General features: G+C 37.6%; 1 protein-coding gene across 7 annotated transcripts in view; it reads right to left on the bottom strand.

Moving 5' to 3' along the window:
• Nucleotides 1-19,997, bottom strand: part of TENM1 (teneurin transmembrane protein 1) — an 867,710-nt gene that overhangs the window by 187,024 nt on the left and 660,689 nt on the right. For all 7 annotated transcript variants that reach the window (XM_051827786.2, XM_051827790.2, XM_051827788.2 and 4 more), the window contains 3 exons: nt 6,605-6,790; nt 4,995-5,018; nt 2,835-2,981 (listed from right to left, as the gene is read on the bottom strand). In XM_051827786.2, coding sequence (XP_051683746.1) covers nt 2,835-2,981; nt 4,995-5,018; nt 6,605-6,790 — 357 coding nt within the window. The remainder of the gene's footprint in view (nt 1-2,834; nt 2,982-4,994; nt 5,019-6,604; nt 6,791-19,997) is intronic.

Below are 19,997 nucleotides of genomic sequence, written 5' to 3' on the forward strand. Positions count from 1 at the left end.
GGGATAATATTTAAACAGTATAAAATGGAATTATTGGCCTAAAATCCTAGTCATGGGGCTTTCGGGGGTTATTCAATCCATCTTTCCATCTCAAAGTAGAACTGAATCTATATTTATTATCAATATTATATCATCTTAATCCTACTAAAGGAAAAAATGGTAATTGGAATTCTCAAGGAGACTTCCCTTGCGCTCCTTAAAGAGGCACCATAAAAAAAAAAAAAAAACACTGAATTCATATCAAGGTCTTTGATTTTTAATTTGCATATAGATACACAGTTTTCAAGGAATATTTAGAGGTCAATACACATTCAGTAAAATCTTCTATACCTCCTATGCCTACATATAAACATTGAGAATTGATAATCCATCCATTCATTAATATTTAATCAATGCACTCATTAATCATTTTTGGCTGCCTTGAGGTGAACTTAAGGCCATAAAAATGCTTGATAATTAAATATTCAATTATTTTTGTTACTTTACTAAGGCAGAAAACTTATTTGGCCTCAATATTAACTAAAACAGAAATTATAATTGAATAAGCTGTTAATGTATTTTCTGAGTATAATCTTTTAATTAACACATAAACTGAAAAAAATCTTATTACTACACAAAATCCTTTTTGCAATGAAGCTGACCACTAGGTTTATACTCTGGATTTATCATTTGCATGCTGTAGGATCTTTAGCAACTTACTTAACTCCTTTATATCTGTTCCCTAATTTGTCAATATCATTTCCTACATCATGGGGATTAAATAAAAGAATTCACATCAAGGACTCAGCACAATACCTGGTAAATAGTAAACCCTGACTACAGAATATGCTTTGATCTAAGTTGTAAGTGTGTGTGTTTGTGTGTGTGTGTGTGTTGGGGGGCATGTTTATTACCTTTTAACAAGTTCACTGTGATGATTTCATTTAATACTTATAATCACACAATCAGACAGTAAATATATCAGCGTCATTGTAGATATAAGGGAATTTTGGGGCATAGAATTATCAAGAAACTTATCCCAAATCATATAGTCAGTAAATAAGAGCCAGAGCTAGTATTTGAATCCAGAAAGTCTATCTTCAAAGCTCTGTGTTCTTATTCACAAAGTTGCTTTCATTTAATTTTCATAAAGTCCTATAACTTTCTAAGGTTAAATACTAGCTGGAAAAAGGAAGAAACTCATATCCAATTTGGTACTTATATTATGACTGTTACCTTATTTATTTAAGTAATCTTCATGTTTGGATTCAAGCGACATGGCCTGCCATTCTCTAAGAAATATAGAAATCTGAAGAGTCAAATTTAATAATTGACTTCATCTTAAGCTAATATACTGGAATTAGCAAAAACGTTTTTATGTTTCCTTGAGTAGAAAGTATAGGGAAAGTGAGGATTTTTTTGTTTGTTTTAGGATATCTTAGAGGGGGTGGCTTGGGTTATTTTGAAGTCTGATTGTTACCCTCAGGCCTTGAAGCTACATGTGACTTTTTTAAAAAAGACTTATTTATCTGGCAGGCAGAGTGACAGAGAAATACAGATAGACACACACACACATACACACATAGATCCTCTATCCACTGATTCATTCTTCAAATGGCCACAAGAGCCATTTGGCCATTTGGCCATTCAGTCTGGGCCAGACTGAAGCCAGGAGCCAGCAACTCCATCTGGGTCTGGGGAATCAAGCACTTGGGCCATCTTCTGCTGCCTTCCCAGACACATTAGGAGGGAGCTGGATGGGCAGAGCAGCCAGGACTTGAATAGTCACTCTGATATGGGATACAAGCACCACAAAGCAGAGGCTTAACTCACTGCACCACAATGCTTGTACTTCCACATATGCCTTTTTAAAACATCAAGTGCAGCTCTTGAATTAAATACAAAAAAAATTCTACCTTGAATTGTCTTGATGCTGTGTCCTTTGAAAGACGTAGTGTTAATAAAAGGTAGAGACACAAGAGGGAGCTCTACATAAGAATAAAGAAAAACATTTCACAGTATGTGTAGTACAAACTACACTAGCATCTGACAGCTTGAATAGTGGTATGTTAATTTAATTTAGTGTGATAAATGCCATGGGTATGGGAGGCAACATGGTGAAGTAGTTAAAAACAGACTCTGAAGTCACGCATCCCTGAACTGGAACCATGGGTCTATTACTCTCTAGATGTATGGCTATAGGGAAGTCACCTGCCACCCCTTCCCTGAGCATTAGTTTTCCTATCTACAAATAGGGAAAACAATAGTACCTATACTCCAAAGTGTTATAGTGAGATTTAAATGTGATATGATGCATAAAAAGAATTTTGAGTATTATCTAACCACAGCAAATATTCAATAAAATGCAGCTTTTATTGAGGTTTAAAAAATAGTATGACCCTATATACCTCAATATCATTTTTACTGGTGATTCCTAATTATCACACGTGGCACAGATTGGTCACCACTGTGCTAGAGGCTGGGCTATTCCTTTTTTTTTTTTTTTGACAGGCAGAGTGGACAGTGAGAGAGAGAGAAAGGTCTTCCTTTGCCGTTGGTTCACCCTCCAATGGCCACCACGGCTGGCGCGCTGTGGCCGGCTCACCGCGCTGATCCGAAGGCAGGAGCCAGGTGCTTCTCCTGGTCTCCCATGGGGTGCAGGGCCCAAACACTTGGACCATCCTCCACTGCACTCCCTGGCCACAGCAGAGAGGGGCAACCGGGACAGAATCCGGCGCCCCGACCGGGACTAGAACCCGGTGTGCCGGCGCCGCTAGGTGGAGGATTAGCCTATTGAGCCACGGCGCCGGCCTGGGCTATTCCTTTCATACATAAATCTGTTATAAGTGACTTACCTCCATCATTGTCCAAGTTATCGCCACAAAGCATTTCCATGACAACATTGCAGCCTGTCCCACTCCAACCCACCTGACACACACAGTGCCAACCATTTTGATCCAGGGTGCATCGCCCATTTCCAAAGCAGAGCCCTGGGCAGCCATCTGAAAAGACAGCAGAGAGAAACAATCACTAACAATCACAAAGACATCGGAGTGGTATTGACCAACAATGACACGTTTGCCTATAGAGCAGTATCTCATCACTCATTCAGACGCTGTGTTGAATACATGGAAGAAAACTTGCTTGCTTGCCTGCATATCCTTCCTAGGGAACTTGTTATCAGTTTGTAGTGCTTTTCCTAAGAGAGCCAATTAAGCATTATTAATGCTAACCCCAATTCCCAACCTCCGGTTTAGATAGGAAGAAAACTATGGTGGGGAGAAGACATGCTTTCTTTTTCCTTGAAAAATGTACTTCCTCATTTCAATCAAAACTGGATGGAAGATTCTGGATCCAGTCATGGTCAGTAAGTTGGAACAAGTCAGAAGTTTCTATGAAGAGAAATTTTGCCCAACTCCTTCAAGCTTATGCTGATTTTCTCTTGTGATGTATTGCTTCAGGACTTAAAGTATGTTGGTACTGGCTCAGAACACACCCTTAAGTGTTTGCTCATGTGGTGCCTTAGAAATGTGCTGCAGTTGCTTTGCATCTATTCAGCTCTTCAAGACTGCTATTGAATTGACGACTAAGGATTGAAAATCCTTAACTTCTCTGGTATCTCTGTCAGAAGTTAGCATATCATGCCGGTAACAAAAATATTAAATCCTCAACAAATGTTTATGAAATTAATGCATATCAGATTTAGACTTTCAGAACTCTAGAGAATGACTGGAAAAATATAATCAATAGTAAAGTTCACCATTTAAATGACTTTAATTCATTGATAAAACACCAACACTGACAATGGGCCCTTATTACACTTCTAGTTTCTCAAGGATGCCCTGTCATTTCACCAATAGTTCAGAGTTAAGCTCTATCACATGGTAACCTGTGCGTGTGCGAAGTGCTCGGTGGGATGTGAAAGGATACAGTAGTAATAGCATATATCATCTAGATCTTTTCCCAGTAGAAATACAAGACCAGGCTCGAATTTTATGGGGGATAGACCAATCAATACTCTTTTCACTTTATGTTTTTGAAAGAAAATTCAGTAAGTAGAGGAGTAAAAAATTAGTTTCACAAAATCTGTAGAAGTAACCCAGTGTACCTTCCAAATAATTTTTCAAGCAACTATCAATAGACTAGAAAAAGAAAAAAAAAGTTGAAATGACAGATGACTATTAAAAATATAAAAAGTTTTGTGTCTATAATATGCTCAAGACAGGGGAAATGATGAATATATGTAGGTTTTAGAAGGGACATTGTGTGGTTCCATTCTAATGGTGTACAATGGGTAAGGAGAAATTAGGGATGATTTGGGATATAATCAACTTCTGAAGCTAAAATAATGAAAGGCAACGGGATATCTGTAGGAAGCCCTTGTTGTCTCTGGCAGAGGCAGCTAAATGCCTGGAGGGCAGATAATTTTTTTCCATTTTGTAAGGACTTAAGACTCCTTGTCTATACACTTAGAGCTACGAGAGGTCTTTAAAAATTTCATGGAAAATGTGCACTTTCAGAACTATACATGGATTTCAAATTTTTCACACCAAAATAAACTTATCTTTAATTCATTTTTTTCCATGAAAGTTTTGAAGTGTACTCATATATTGGTATGTTAAAGAAAAGATTCAGCTGTCCTCCTAAACTGAGTTTATTTGGTAATTATCTGTGTTACAACCTCCCCCTACCCATGCACAGATACAGACACACACACACACACACAAGTCATGGAAAACTAGTTCTCAAACTGCTTATCCGTTCATTCTCTACTGTGACAAAAAGTGATTCTTAAATGTCAGAGAAACAAATTACCTTTTGGTCTGACTATGATAGCATGAAGCTGACTGTACTATGCTTAAATAGATTGGCAAAACAGAAAGGAAAAAAAAAGAAACAAAAACTCCTAAAGAAAAAAAAAGCCAAACTCCCCAAAATACCACCCCTCCTTTCCCACAGACATATTTTCTGTTTAAAATATATTTCTGCTATAAAGCTAGTGAGAAAAATCTTACCTCGGACTGCATCTAAGTAGTGAGCTAAAAGGGGAAGAAAAGAGTGATTGAATGAGTTTCTGGGAGACCAAAGCTATACAACATGTACTAATGGTTTACCATCTGTTGCCTGGGAGGAGAACAGCAAACTGTGAACTGCTGAAATGCCTGCAGCTCAAAAGTTGGTATACTGGCTTGTGTAGTTTATGAATAATATTTTCTGTGGGAAAGATATTAATGACTTTTCTGCAAGAAACTCTATTAGGCTGCCTTAAAAAGTGTCATATTTCATTAAAAGTATAAGAACTGCATTTTTACATCTCAGTAATAACTCCTGTGAAACAGCACTCGCTTCAACTTCTTATAAGTAATATCTTCAGAAGGGAGTTCTGCAGTAACCACCTTTGGTGATCGTCACAATATTTAAATCCTCTTATGTGAAGGCAATAAACTTACTGTAGTGCCGGAATGCAATTACTTAAGCTGCATCTGAATCTTACTCCTCACCACCTTTTTAATGAATCTTAAATATTTTTCACAGTCACAGAACAAGACTTACTGTACCTCTAGTAGAGTAGTAATGGGGTTTATTAAGATTATATGTTATATATATATTATATATATTATACATTACTTTGGCAGGTTCCAGCCATTATAACAAAATACTTTCACCTAAAAATGAAAGCTAAAAGCGCAGTGTACTTGGGGGGGGGGGGAAGCCCACAAACAATGGATTGTGTATGTAGAGGCTCACTTTTCTTTGCATGAATTTTCTGTGCAATCACAGCATGCCACGAGAGTACTCCATGACCCATTTTCCTTAGCTGCACAGTGGGAATCCTACTTGTCTCTGTGTATATGCTTGAAACCTTGGTGGCAGCTGTGTGTACATGTCTTCTATTGTTTTTATTTTTAAGAAAAAGAAAAAAACTTTATAAATGGAACTCTTAATTATTATTTGTGTCCTTTCTACTCTGAAGACCACATGATAGCTTAGTTATTACACAGGCTTCCCATGCCCACAGATTGTTCTCCTAGGCAATGTCCTGGAAATGTGTGAAATTAGTGACAAGTGGTGAGATAGGATGGATGCTTCTACAAACTCTCTGCACTACGAGATAAACAATTCAACACAGATGTTCCACTTGCTGATAGGTCAGGAGTGCCTTCCCCATATACATTAAAGACAGCCTCTAATGATATTGAATGGCCCCTGTTAAAACAGTCCCATTTAATGAAATTGCCTCTAAGTGCTTTCAACCAAAACAACCTATACTTTTCAAAAGGAAAAATGGTCAGTGAATGTTACCTTCACAGTCAAAGAACTTCTCTTATTAACTAATGACACATTATTCCAATGTATCATCTTTCATTTAAGTAACTCAAAGCACTTGAAAGCAGAAAACAAGGAACACTGAAGTAATGAGAAAGGGAACCACACAAGATACAGGTAGGATACAGTCAACAAAAGAAGAAACCTTGAAGATCACAAAACTTTCAAACTTATAGCCAACCTTCCTTTTCCTCCTCTACTCCAAACTCAAATTCTACTAAAAACTTGGCAAATGACTCCCTCTACTTTTTATTTCTTCAAGTAATCCAATTTATTTGGTAACAGTAAGGTGACTTACCGATTGTACAGTGGTCGCCCTCCCATCCAGGGCTGCACTCACATTTTCCATCTTTGCACTGACCGTGCTCAGCACAATGAGAATGACAGGAGCGCTCTTCACACGTTGGTCCCACCCAGCCTTCCTCACACTGGCAAATTCCCCTTGAGCAGACCCCATGGCTACCACACTCCATGGTACAGAGCTCTGTGGAAAAGTCAAAGACAATGTGTTAACATATTGTGTTAAACCAGCATTCATCCTTTACATGGATCCCAACTTCTAGTCTATATTAATATTTTAAACAAAATACTTATAAACATTTCATATAAACAAAATGTCACAATCTCTAACATCTGAGTAAACAGATAGGGAACTCTGTAAAAAAGGGGGAAGAGTAGTTAAATCTCTGAATATAAAATAAACTGTAAGTCAAATTGATTTTGAAAAGTCTATAGCATTATAATGGCATTCAAGGCTCAGAAATAAAATGGATGTCAAACTAATGCCAAGGGAGTTTTACTAAAAATACAGTTAGATCACAGATGATGTTGTAGGGATTTTATGAAACTTCCAGAAATCATTGGGGGGGGGGAATCCAGTAAAACAGTACCCTAAATTTATTCAAGAAGACAAGTTTAATAATAGGACACATAACAACTTTGTAATAAAAATCACAATATACAAATGTAAATCTGCCAATGATGACAATCAAGTAGTTTCTCTGATCATACTATCAATAATTACATTTATTTTAAACATTTTATATGACTTCTGGTTGATTAAACATAGTCTTATTTTGAAATGCTTTTCATTTAGCCAATATAATGATGATGTATCCTGGCTTTGCTGATGTTCTCTTTTCTGTCCCCTTGACTTTTTGATGAGATGTGTTGAACACTAATGAAGTCATGACCATTGAGAAGCCAACATCTTTCTTGATCGGATGCTTTTGTTAGAATAGGAGAAGTAGCATAAAGGCACATTGAAAGAATGCAATAGGTCAGGGCATAATTGGCCATATATCCTTAAAGGAAATAGGGAGTGATCTCGAAGCCTATTTCACAGTCTCAAATTCTGAGACTGGTTTTATATGTTAACATGTACTAAGATATTATTAATATATTCCATAGGAAACCAGATTATTTTTCAGTAAGTAGTAATATTTTTCTGATAAAACCATGGTTATGGATTTTATTATAATCTGGATCAATTTGTTTACTAATTTATTCACAAATATTCTTTGAAGGCTGAGGTCTAATGGAAAGAGTAGTGGATTTAAAAAAAATATTTGAGAGAGAAAGACAAAACATTATCTTTCATTGGTTCACTTTCCAAGTGCCTGAAACAATTAAATCCAGTTCTCCCATGTGGGTGGCAAGGACTCAAGTTCTTGAACCATCCCTGCTGCCCCTCAAGATCTACATTAGCAGGAAGTTAGAGTCAGGCGCTGGAGCCAAAGTTCAGACCCATACACTCTGATATGGGACACATATATGTTAATTGGCATCTTAATTACTACACTAAATACCGTCCCTAGAGTAATGGATTTTTTTTTTTAATTTTTTTTTTTTTTTTGACAGGCAGAGTGGACAGTGAGAGAGAGAGACAGAGAGAGAAAGGTCTTCCTTTGCCGTTGGTTCACCCTCCAATGGCCGCCGCTGCAGCCGGCGCACCGCGCTGATCCGATGGCAGGAGCCAGGATCCAGGTGCTTTTCCTGGTCTCCCATGGGGTGCAGGGCCCAAGCACCTGGGCCATCCTCCACTGCACTCCCTGGCCATAGCAGAGAGCTGGCCTGGAAGAGGGGCTACCGGGACAGAATCCGGTGCCCCGACCGGGACTAGAACCCGGTGTGCCGGCGCCGCAAGGTGGAGGATTAGCCTATTGAGCCACGGCGCCGGCGAGTAATGGATTTTAAATGAAGATATCTACATACCTGATTCCTCAGCTTAGTAGCTCTGTACCCTTTGGCAACTTTCTAATGTGCTCTCCTAATCTGTGCTTATGTAAGTACACAATAGTGGTAATAATATTTACATCTCACAGAGCCATTGAACAGGTTTGAGATAGGTCTTAGAGGTAATATCAAAAGGACTTCCTCAAGATTGGATATGAGGAAAGGGAAAAATAAGTGTTTTGCTTAGAAAAGTGGGTAATGCTGCTATTAATAGAATAGGAAAGGTCAAAAGAACAATAAGAGTGGAAGATCAAATCTTAAGATGAATGTTAAGAGACTACAGAGCCAAGTGAAGCTGTTGATTAAGCAGTGAGATATATGATTCTGACAGGCTAGGTGTGGGGATATAAAATTAACAGTCATCCTAGCATATAGGTGCTATATAAAGACATAGAACTGGTTGATAGCCTTAAAAAGAAAGCCTAGAGCTCCAGGAATAAGTTCTGAAATATTCAGTTGCTAAAGGCCAAAATGGCCACTATAATTATATTTAACTATTGTCAATTAAAAATCAAATTACAAATAAAATCAGGTAGAAAAAGAGGAACTACAAAGGTGACTGGGAGGGAGAGGGCAGTGAGTGATAGGAAGAAATGCAGGAGATCCTGATGTAACTGAAATACAGAGGGTACTTTCCCAGGAAGGAGTGCTTCACTGTATTTAATACTGCTGAGAGGTCAAGTCAGACACATGCAGAGAAGTGCCTATTGGATTTATCAACATGGAAGTTGTTAGTGAATTTACAAAAAGCTGTACTGATAAAATTCTAGTTATGGAGCCAGACTGGAATGGGTCAAAGAATGCATGGAAAGCTATGTGTGACATCAACAGTTTGTAAGGAAAAGTTTGGGACACAGAAAAAGTATTTCTGAATGGTAACCCTCAGCCTTAGTGATAGCTCAGAGCAAATGATCATGAAATCGTTCCTGGTCCCTATATTTTGGTTCTGCATCTCTGATAATCTAATTTATAATTTCAGTTTATATAGAGAACCTGAGATTGTAGTTCTGCTCCTCTTAATAGTCTCTCTAAAGACACCAAAACTGAACTCTGCAGTCCTTTCTGAGATTAGGAAACTAACTGTGCAAACCTCATCAAATCAGTGCTGACTAGATCAACTAGAGCCAAACATTTCCACATACTGTTTTGTACAGTTATAAAATCCTAAGCATACAGCCTACAAATGGTAGAACTAGAGAAAAGTATAAGCAAAATGAAAGACTAGGCTGTTTTTTTTAAAGATTTATTTATTTATTTGAGAGTTACATAGAGAGAGGAGAGGCAGAGAGAGAGAGAGAGAGTGAGAGAGAGGTCTTCCATCCACTGGTTCACTCCCCAGTTGGCCACAATGGCCGGAGCTGCACCGATCCGAAGCCAGGAGCCAGGAGCTTCCTCTGGGTCTCCCACATGGGTGCAGGTGCCCAAGGACTTGGGCCATCTTTCACTGCTTTCCCAGGCCATAGCAGAGAGCTGGATTGGAAGTGGAGCAGCCGGGACTAGAACCCGCGCCCATATGGGATGTCGGCGCTTCAGGCCAGGGCGTTAACCTGTTGTGCTACAGTGCCAGCCCCTAGGCTTTTTTTTTTAATATTTATTTATTTAGTTGAGGGATGGAGGGAGAAAGGGAGGGAGAGAGAAATAGAGAGAGAGAGAGAGAGAGAGAGAGAGAGAGATTGATTTATTTCCATCCACTGTGTAACTCCCCAACACCCAGTATCCCACATGAGGGGAAGATACCCAAGTACTTGAGCCTTCCACTGCCTTCCCAGGTGCATTAGCAGGGAGCTGGATCAGAAGAGAAGCCAGGACTCCAAATGGCACTTGGAGATGGGATGTGGAAGTCACAGGGACTTAACCCACTGCACCACATCACCAGCCCCTGAACAGGCTATTCTTAAACTATATCAACATAATCCGTTAGAAATATTGGTATAAAGCAACAATTTTTAAAAATGAATATCTTAACACACACGGAAAAGAAATCTTCAAGTTCCAGAAGCAAATAAGATGCCAAGAGCCAAAGTGGTAAGCATATGAGTCAATCCTCTGGCGGCCTCAAGGGTTTTTAGACTCAGTATTGACTACAGGCTTGTGTATTTATGTCCACAAAGGGAAAAAAGAGAAAGTCTTGGGTCCATGAGATAGGAAGTCAAATTAAAACTCCTGCAGAAAGCTAGAACCCTTAAAAGAGGGTGATCTCAGCAAAGTGGTGACTAATAAGCTTCCCCTGCTAGTTCCTTTGGATGACAAAACAATAATGATGATAATAAAATAATGATAAATTTGAGAGTGAAAAACAATGTGGAAATAGAGAATACTCTCTAATAATTATAATATATTAGATTGAGCACCCTCAGTGAAATATTTTTAAAGCTTTGTATTATTCAGGAGTTAGTTAAGAGATTGTCACATAGGCTTATGAAAACTTAGAGGTACGATTCTGTTCCCAGTAATACTGACCAAAGTAATTTTTACTATTGCCTCCTGATGAGAACTAGAAATCTGGCCCAAATATATCTTAAAAATATTTTGGAAGTTACTGGAGTTTAAAAAGCATTTAAGAATTACTGTGCCAAGGAGAAAAAAAAGCCTAGAGAGGTGATCACGATATTTAAGGATGCTTTTCCTATAGAAGTGTCTGTTAGGGTGGAGTGAGCTAGCAGGCTCCATACTTAGAGCTTTGTCCACCTCATGAGGGCAGGAAAAAAATATTTGGATAGATGAAGGCTAAGAAATTTCCAACACTGAAAAAACATTAAGCCAAATATATGAAGCACAACTGAGAGAACGGAAAAGAAAAGGACATGTTCACAATCACAAAGACGTTACTGCTTCCTTCTCTTATTAACTGAGAACCAGCTGAGCACAAATCAGGGAGGGTATAGAATATTTGAGCAATGTGATTAACATATTGGATCTAATTGACATATATGGAATATTTTATTAGATGACTATAAAATATACCTTTCAAATATTAACCATGTAAGGGTTATAAAACAAGTCTCAGCATACTTCATACTATTGATATCATATATAGGTTGTTTTCTCTCCACTATGAATTCAACTTGAAATCAGTGACCAAGGATATTATGAAATCTATATATGTTTGGAGATCAAGAAATATACTTCTGAATCAACTATAGAACAGAATAGAAATCTCCATCGAACTTAGAAAATAGTTTGAAATGAATGAAAATGAAAGGATCACATATCAAGACTTGTGTAATGTAACTAAATCCATGTGTACAGGAATATTTGTAAGACAGAAAGTAGAATCAGCTGAAAAACAGTGACCTAAGCATCCATCCAAAGAATTTACAAAAAAGAAGAGCAAAGTAAAGTTAATGATAACAGAGGCAAGAAAATAATACTAAGAGCTTAAAGTAATAAAATAGGAACATAGAAAGGATCAGCAAGCTAATGCTATATGTTTTTTCACAGACCAAAAAAATTGATGATGAAGACTGATCAAGAAGAAAATACAACAGGCCAAATAACCAAAATCAGGAATGAAAAGGTAACACAGCTATAGGTATTTCAAACATAAATCATCATAAGAAGATATTCAACTTGTTTTCAACAGGTTTGGAGTATTTGATGAAAAGGACAAATTCCTAGAAAATCACAACTTAAAAATAAAATGCAAGAAAAAAATGGAAAAATAATACACAATAAAACACATACTATAAAAAGACTTAAGTCTCATGACTTCACTTGTAAATATAGAAAACTTTAAAGGGGGAAAAACTGCCAGTCTTCAATAAACTTATAAAGAATAAGAAAAGAGGAAACACAATGTGCTTTATGAGGTCAACATAACCCCGACATAAAATTTTGAAAAGGGTATTCTAAAGAAAAAAACACAGGCCAATCTCAGTCATGAATATGGATGCAGAAGCTTAAGCAAAATATCAAAATACCAAATCTTGCATTACATAACCAGAAGTAATGCATGATCATTTTCTGTTTATTTCAGGAATACATGATTAATATTTGAAAATCTATTAATGTAATCCACCACATCTATAGAATAAAGAATCATATGATTATCTCAGTAAGTATATAAATATGTGATAAACTAGTAAATGCTCATTCAAGATAAAAATTTATAGCAAATAAGACTAAAAAGAACTTTAAATCCTATAAAAACACAGTAAACATTATATTCAATAGTTAGATGTAAAATATTACTGAGACTGAGAAAGAATGCTTATAATCATCATTTTATACCACATGATTCTAGAGCCCTAGCTGGTGAAATAAGAAAAATAAAATGTATAAAAACAAAGGAACAAAGTCATTGTTATTAAAAAATAGAACTAGGGTACATATAAAAACACCCCAAATAATCTATATAGATAAATGACTAGAATTGCTATACAAATTTAGGGAAATTATAAATACCAGTCTAATATACATAGGAATAAATTTGAACATTTAAAAATACCACTTATAATTACATAATATCACATATCTACTAAAGTATTTAACATATTATGTGCAATGCCTATACTAAATATTACAAAACTTTATGAGAAAAATTAGGGAAGACCTGTATAAATGAACCATATATCATGCTCATGGTCTAGAAATTTTAATTCTGAAAGATGTCAAGTTTCTCCCAAATTTTTTGTAGATTCAATGTAACACCAATTCACATCTCAGAAGTTAGTTGTGTGTGTGTGTGTGTGTGTGTGTGTGCCAGTGTTTATATGTGTGTGAGAGTACCAAAAAGGTGAAAAAATAAAACAAGGAGAGAAGAGGTACTATTGATGATAGCAAGACTTATTACAAAGTTATGTATTTTAGTCAGTGGATATTGACACCATGGCAAATAAGCCAAAGAGCCACACACTTTAGGACATTTGATGTATGGTAAAGATGATACTAAAAACATGTAGGAAAAGACTAATGTTTTAAATTAAACTATTCTGGGAAACTGAATAATTTAGAAAAAATTATTAGAAAAAGATGATCTGTACTTTATCCTACAAATGAAAACTGTTGAAATCTTTACTTAATGTATGCTAAACTGATCTTCTGTATATAAAGAGAATCGAAAATGAATCCTCATGTGAATGGAAGGGGAGAGGGAGTGGGAAAGGGGAGGGTTGCGGGTGGGAGGGACGTTATGGGGGGGAAGCCATTGTAATCTATAAGCTGTACTTGGGAAATTTATATTCATTAAATAAAAGTTAAAAAAAATGAAATCCATTCCAGCTATAATACAGTAAACAAAAACTGACAAGGCTTCTACAACATAACATGAAAAAATAGTTTCATGATCTTAGGGTAGAAAAATATTTTTTAAAATTTAACTAAAATACTCACCCAAATGGCAAAAAATAATAAGTTGGATTACATTAATACTATGAATTTCTTATCAAAGGGCAGAGAAAAAATATGCTATAGAATGGTTTCATATATTCACTTCATTACTGAAAAAAGCTTGTATTCAGAATACACAAAGAACTTCTTCAAATCAATAAAAATGTACATGATCCAATAGAAAAATGGGCAACAGACTTCAACAAGCACTTTGCAAAAGAGGTTATCCACATGCATACTGAAAGGTGCTTAGTATCATTATTTATCAGGAAGATACAAATTAAAATAAAAAATGAAACAGCATTGTACACTTACAAGAATGGTTAGAATTTAGAATACTGACAGCAGTAGTAATAAGCTTTGGATAAAATATGAAGAGAAAAATCTCACAACACAGTTGATTCTGTAAATTGATACAATCACTTTGGAAAACTACTTAATACTATATATTAAAGTTGAATATATGTATATTTTGTGACTTAGCAATTAGATTTCTTAGTATTTTCTCAACAGGAGTGCAAACAAGCAAATGGATAAACAAAAACATGTATATAAATGTTCTTGAGTGGGTGCTTCTCCTAGCAGTTAAGATACTGGTTAAAATGCTTGTGTCCCATATTGGAGTGCCCGGGGTTCAATCCCAAGCTCTGGCTCCTGACTCCAACTTCCTGTTAATGTGGACCCTGGGAGGCAGCATTTATGGCTCAAGTAATTGTTTTCTGTCACCCATGTGAAAGACCTACATAGAATGGGTAATCTATAGAAATGTGCCATAACATGGATGAATCTCAAAAATTAATATTGAGTGAAAGGACTGGGTGGGTATTGTGGTTACAGTGGGTAAAGCTGATGATGGGAATGCCCACATTCCATGTCAGAGATCCTGGGATTGAGTCTGTTCTCTGCTTCTTATCCATCTTTCCACTAATATATCTGGAAGGCACATAGATCACTGGAACAGAGACTCACATGGAATTTTGGGCTCTTGGCTTTGGCCTGGAATAGCCATGGTTGTTGCAGGGATTTGCGGAGTGAATTAGCAGATGAAAAATAATCTTCCTTCTCCCTCTCCCTCTCCTCTTCCTCTCTCTCTCTCTCTCTCTCTCTCTTGCCTTTTCCATCTCCCTCTTCTTTGCCTCTCCCTTTCTCTCCGCTACTCTGTCTTTCAAAGAAAAATAAAATTTACAAAAAACAAGTAAGACATAGAATATACATAATGTACGTTTACATCACTACAATTTTCAAAAACTTGGCAAGTGTTAGAGTGGTGGACTTGGGGCAAAGGGAGGGAAGAAGGAAATTGAGGCTGGGACAGAGGGTGCTCCTGAGGGTAGTATCCTAAACTTTGACTTGGCTGGTGGTTAACAAGAGATTCTTGCTTTGACAATTCATTGAGCTGTACACTTAGTGACTTTTGTACTTTTTTGTGTATGATATATATATATATATTTTGACAGGCAGAGTGGACAGTGAGAGAGAGAGATAGAAAGGTCTTCCTTTGCCGTTGGTTCACCCTCCAATGGCCGCCAAGGCCGGTGTGCTGCGGCCGGTGCACCGTGCTGATCCGGAGCCAGGAGCCAGGTGCTTCTCCTGGTCTCCCATGGGGTGCAGGGCCCAAGCACTTGGGCCATCCTCCACTGCACTCCCGGGCCACAGCAGAGAGCTGGCCTGGAAGAGGAGCAACCGGGACAGAATCCGGCGCCCCGACCGGGACTAGAACCCGGTGTGCCGGCGCCACAAGGTGGAGGATTAGCCTAGTGAGCCGCGGCGCCGGCCTGTGTATGATATATTTTAATGAAATATTAAAAAATTAAAGTTAACCACCAAAGAACAGCAACAGAATATACAATTTCCTAACTAGAAGAGGAGTCAAAAGAATGAAGAAAACTTGTCAATCAAAGACAAGACAGAAAGCGGAAAAGTGAAAGGAAAAAAATTCTGTAAATAGGAGACCAAAGGGGTAGGAGTTGTGGCACAGGACTGCTGAGGACGCCTGCATCCCATATTGGTACACCAGTTTGAGTCCTGGCTACACTGTTTCTGATGCAGCTCCGTGTTAATGCACCTGAGAAGGCAGTAGATGTGGGCCTAAGTGCTTGAGTTTCTGCCACCTACATGGGAGACCCAGATGGAGTTCCAGGCTCATAGCTTCACCCTAGCCCAGCCCTGGCTCTTGCAGCCATTTGTGGAATGAACTCGTGAATGGAAGATAAATACCTCTCTCTCTCTCTCTTTCCTTCCCTCCCTCCCTCCTACCACGCTCTCTCTCTCACTGTCAAAAAAATAGGAGACCCAAAAGGAGATGATAGGCTATAAATCCATCAGTAACTCTGGTAATAAAAATCAATTAAGCTTGCAGTGTAAAAGAGGCATTTTTCAAAAGAAGAAATTTAAATGGCCAACAGACACATGAAAAAATGTTCAGGTTGTGGACTCAAAAGGCTTCCATAGCCTTGGCAGCGCATGTGAAGAGCCTCAGGTGATCACTGACGTCATAAATAAGAGTGTCAATTGTTAAATCAACAACAGGAGTCACTGCGCACTTGCTCCCCATGTAGGCCCTCTGTCCTTAATGAGTTGTACTACGTGAATTAACAGTAAAACTAGTCTTCAAACAGTACTTTATACTTTGTGTGTCTGTGTGGGTGAAAATATTGAAATCTTTACTTAGTACAGAATTTATTTTCTGTATATAAAGATAATTAAAAATGAATCTTAATGAAAAATGGGATGGGAGAGGGAGTAGGCGGTGGGACGGGAATGGGGGTGGGAGGACAGGTATGGGGGGAAGAACTGCTATATTCCAAAAGCTGTACCTATGAAATTTATATTTATTGAATAAAAGCTTTCTAAAAAAAATGTTCCATCAGAGAAATGCAAATCAAAAACACAATGAGGTTTCACTTCACCCCAGTTAGGATGGCTCTCATACAGAAATCAAACAATAAACACTTTCAAGGATGTAGGGTAAACATTACCCTAATACACTGCTGCCTGCAGTGCCGGCATCCCATATGGGTGCTAGTATGAGACCTGGCTGATCCATTTCTGATCCAGTTCTCTGCTATGGCCTGGGAAAGCAGTAGAAGATGGCCCAAACTCTCTAAAATCCAAGCACTCCTGGGGGCTGGCACTGTAGTGTAGTAGGTTAAGCCTCTACCTGTGTTTCCAGCATCTCACATGGGTGCCAGATTGTGTACTGGTTGTTCTTCCTCCCATCCAGCTCTTTGCTGATGGCTTGGGAAAACAGTGGAAGATGGCCCAGGTGCCTGGGCCCCTACACCCGCGTGGGAGACCTGGAAGAAGCTCCTGGCTTCAGATTGGCCCAGCTGTGGCCATTGTAGCCATTTGGAGAGTGAACCAGCAGATGAAAGATCTCTCTCTCTTTATGTCTCTCTCTCTCTCTCTCTGCCTCTCTGTAACTCTGTCTTTCAAATAAATAAATAAATCCTTTAAAAAAATAAAGCTGAAAATTGATATACCATATGACCCAGAAATCCCACTCTTGGGAATTTACCCAAGGGAAACGAAATGAGCATAGGAAAGAGTTACCTGTACCTCAACGTTTATTGCTGCTCAAATCACAATAGCGAAGATATGGAATCTTTTTGTCAATTTTTAGGACAGAAAACCTCTATTTTAAACTGTATTAGAGAATAGGGAAAAGTGGGAAATCTCAAATTTTATGAAATTACTAGAATTGAATTGCAGGTTGGGATAAGGAATAAGTGGATTCTTTAATAAAGATTTATTTATTTTGAAAGTCAGAATTACAAAGAAAGAGGAAGAGACAGAAAGATTGGTCTTCCTTTTGCTGGTTCACCCCTTAAATGGCTGCAAGGCTTGGGGCTGGGCTGGGCTGAAGCCAGGATCCAGGAGCTTCATCACAGTTTACCAAGTGGGTTCAGGGAACTTTCCCAGGCACATTAGCAGGGAGCTGGATTGGAAGTAGAGCAGCTGGGACATGAACTGGCACCCATATGGGATGCTGAAAAATCTCCAATATTTTGAAATCCAACAGACACACACACACACACACACACACACACACCAGCATAGAAATCACAACCAGGTAAGCTTGAACACTAAAATGGTTTAACTTTTTTTTTTAAATCAATCTATCAATGTAATTCATAATTGAACTAAACTCTTTAGCTTTAATCCATTTCATAATTAAAGAAAACAATAATCTTAGTATATAGAAAAGAGTACTATCTAATACTTTGCTCCTACTTATGATAGAATTTCCTATCAAAATAGGGCCAGAAGGGAATTTACTGAATATAATAAATATGATTTTCCAAAATTCTATTGTAAGCATCATACTTTCTCATATAATAAAGATATTGCTCTTAAAGTAAGGAGATGTGTTAGAATTAGCTACTGCTTCTAATTCAGTGTCGTAATGAAGATCTCAGCTACTATAATAAGGCAATCAGAAATACAAAATGTGTAATGCCTTGCAAAGAAGAGACAAAAGTGAACATACAGGTAAACTACAAAAATCAGACGGGAGGGTAAAAAGGCTGCTGGATACAAGATCAAAAGACAAAAACCAACAGCATTTATCTATTTCAGGTCAGTGAATTAGAATATAAATATGTATGTGTTTATATATGTATATATATACATATATATAAAGATTTATGTATTTGAAAGTCAGAGTTACAGAGAGGGAGAGACACAGAAAATGATGAGGTATCTTCTATCTGTTGGTTCACTCCCCAGATGGCTGCAATGGCCAGGGCTGGACCAAGCCAAAGCCAGGATCCAGGAGCTTTATCTTATCTGTATCATGCGGGTACAGGGGCCCAAGCACTTGGAGCATCTTCCACTGCTTTCCCAGGCCATTAGCAAGGAGCTGGATTGGAAGTAGAGGAACTGGGTCATTCATCGACACCCATATGAGATGCCAGTGTTGCAGGTGGTGGCTTTAACTGGTATGCTACAGTGCTGGCCCAGAATATAAATAGTTTTTAAAAAAATCCTATTCACAGTTAACAGAAAATCTAGCAAAATAATTCAATACTTCTTTACGTAAAATTTGAAAACTATTGAAGAACACATACATATGAAGACCCAATCAATGGAGAGATATACTGTGTTCATGGCTCCCAAGCCTCAGTATTGTTAGGATGTCAATTTTCCTAAACTATTCTATAAATTCAATGTAATTCCAGTCAATATTTCAACATTTTTCACAGAGCTTGAAAATCTGATCATAAAATCCATACAGAACAGAAAAGGCCAAGAATATCCAAAAACATTATGAAGCACGTTTATTGGAATGCTTGTGTGTGTGTCTATCCTAACTTAAATGTCCTAAAATACAAAAATGGATAAATTTTAATGTATTCACACAGTATAAAAATTAACAGACATTAACTTGAGTAAGGTAGAGGTACAAGCCTCAGTATGGATACATTTAAAAATGTAATGATAAAGGATGAAAACAATCATTCATATGGAATTTACATACATGCATAACAATAACATATTTTATGGATACACACACACACACACACACATTTGGAAAAGTCAAAAACTGTGCAAGGAAATAATTGATTTTAGGATAGTGGCTTCCACTCTGGGGAAGGGAGGCATATAGGATCACAAAAGGATTCAGAGGGACTTTGTACTTGTTAATTTTTAAAGCAAAGTAATGAGTGGGCTCAAAGCTGTTCATTATATTCCTTTATATGCCTGAAATGTTTAATAATAATGTATAAAAGAAGGAAATGAAAGAGTCAGTAAGAAATAACTGTCTTTAGGGACTGCTCAATTGTAGAAATAAGCGGGGAGGCGACTTAACCTAACTCTCACACTGCTCAATACACAGCCTTCCACAGGCGCAAACCACAACCACTAGTCTGATTCACAGTTTCAGCACCACAAGTATCCAGGAGGGAAACAATAGCCTCATGAGTAATGGAGTCCTCTAAGAAATAAATTACTACAAATGGAGAAGCAGATCTTAAACAATAAACATTTCTCCATTTGAACTGCATCAACATTCCAGCAACTGCATGCAGTATCAAATGGAGTTTCTGGACTGATTCTACAACATTTTTCAATCCCAATCTTGTTATAATCAGCAATGGGGTTGATGTGTGGGAAGGACTAACAGA

Source organism: Oryctolagus cuniculus, chromosome X, assembly GCF_964237555.1.
Source record: "Oryctolagus cuniculus chromosome X, mOryCun1.1, whole genome shotgun sequence".
Taxonomy (NCBI): Eukaryota; Metazoa; Chordata; class Mammalia; order Lagomorpha; family Leporidae; genus Oryctolagus; species Oryctolagus cuniculus.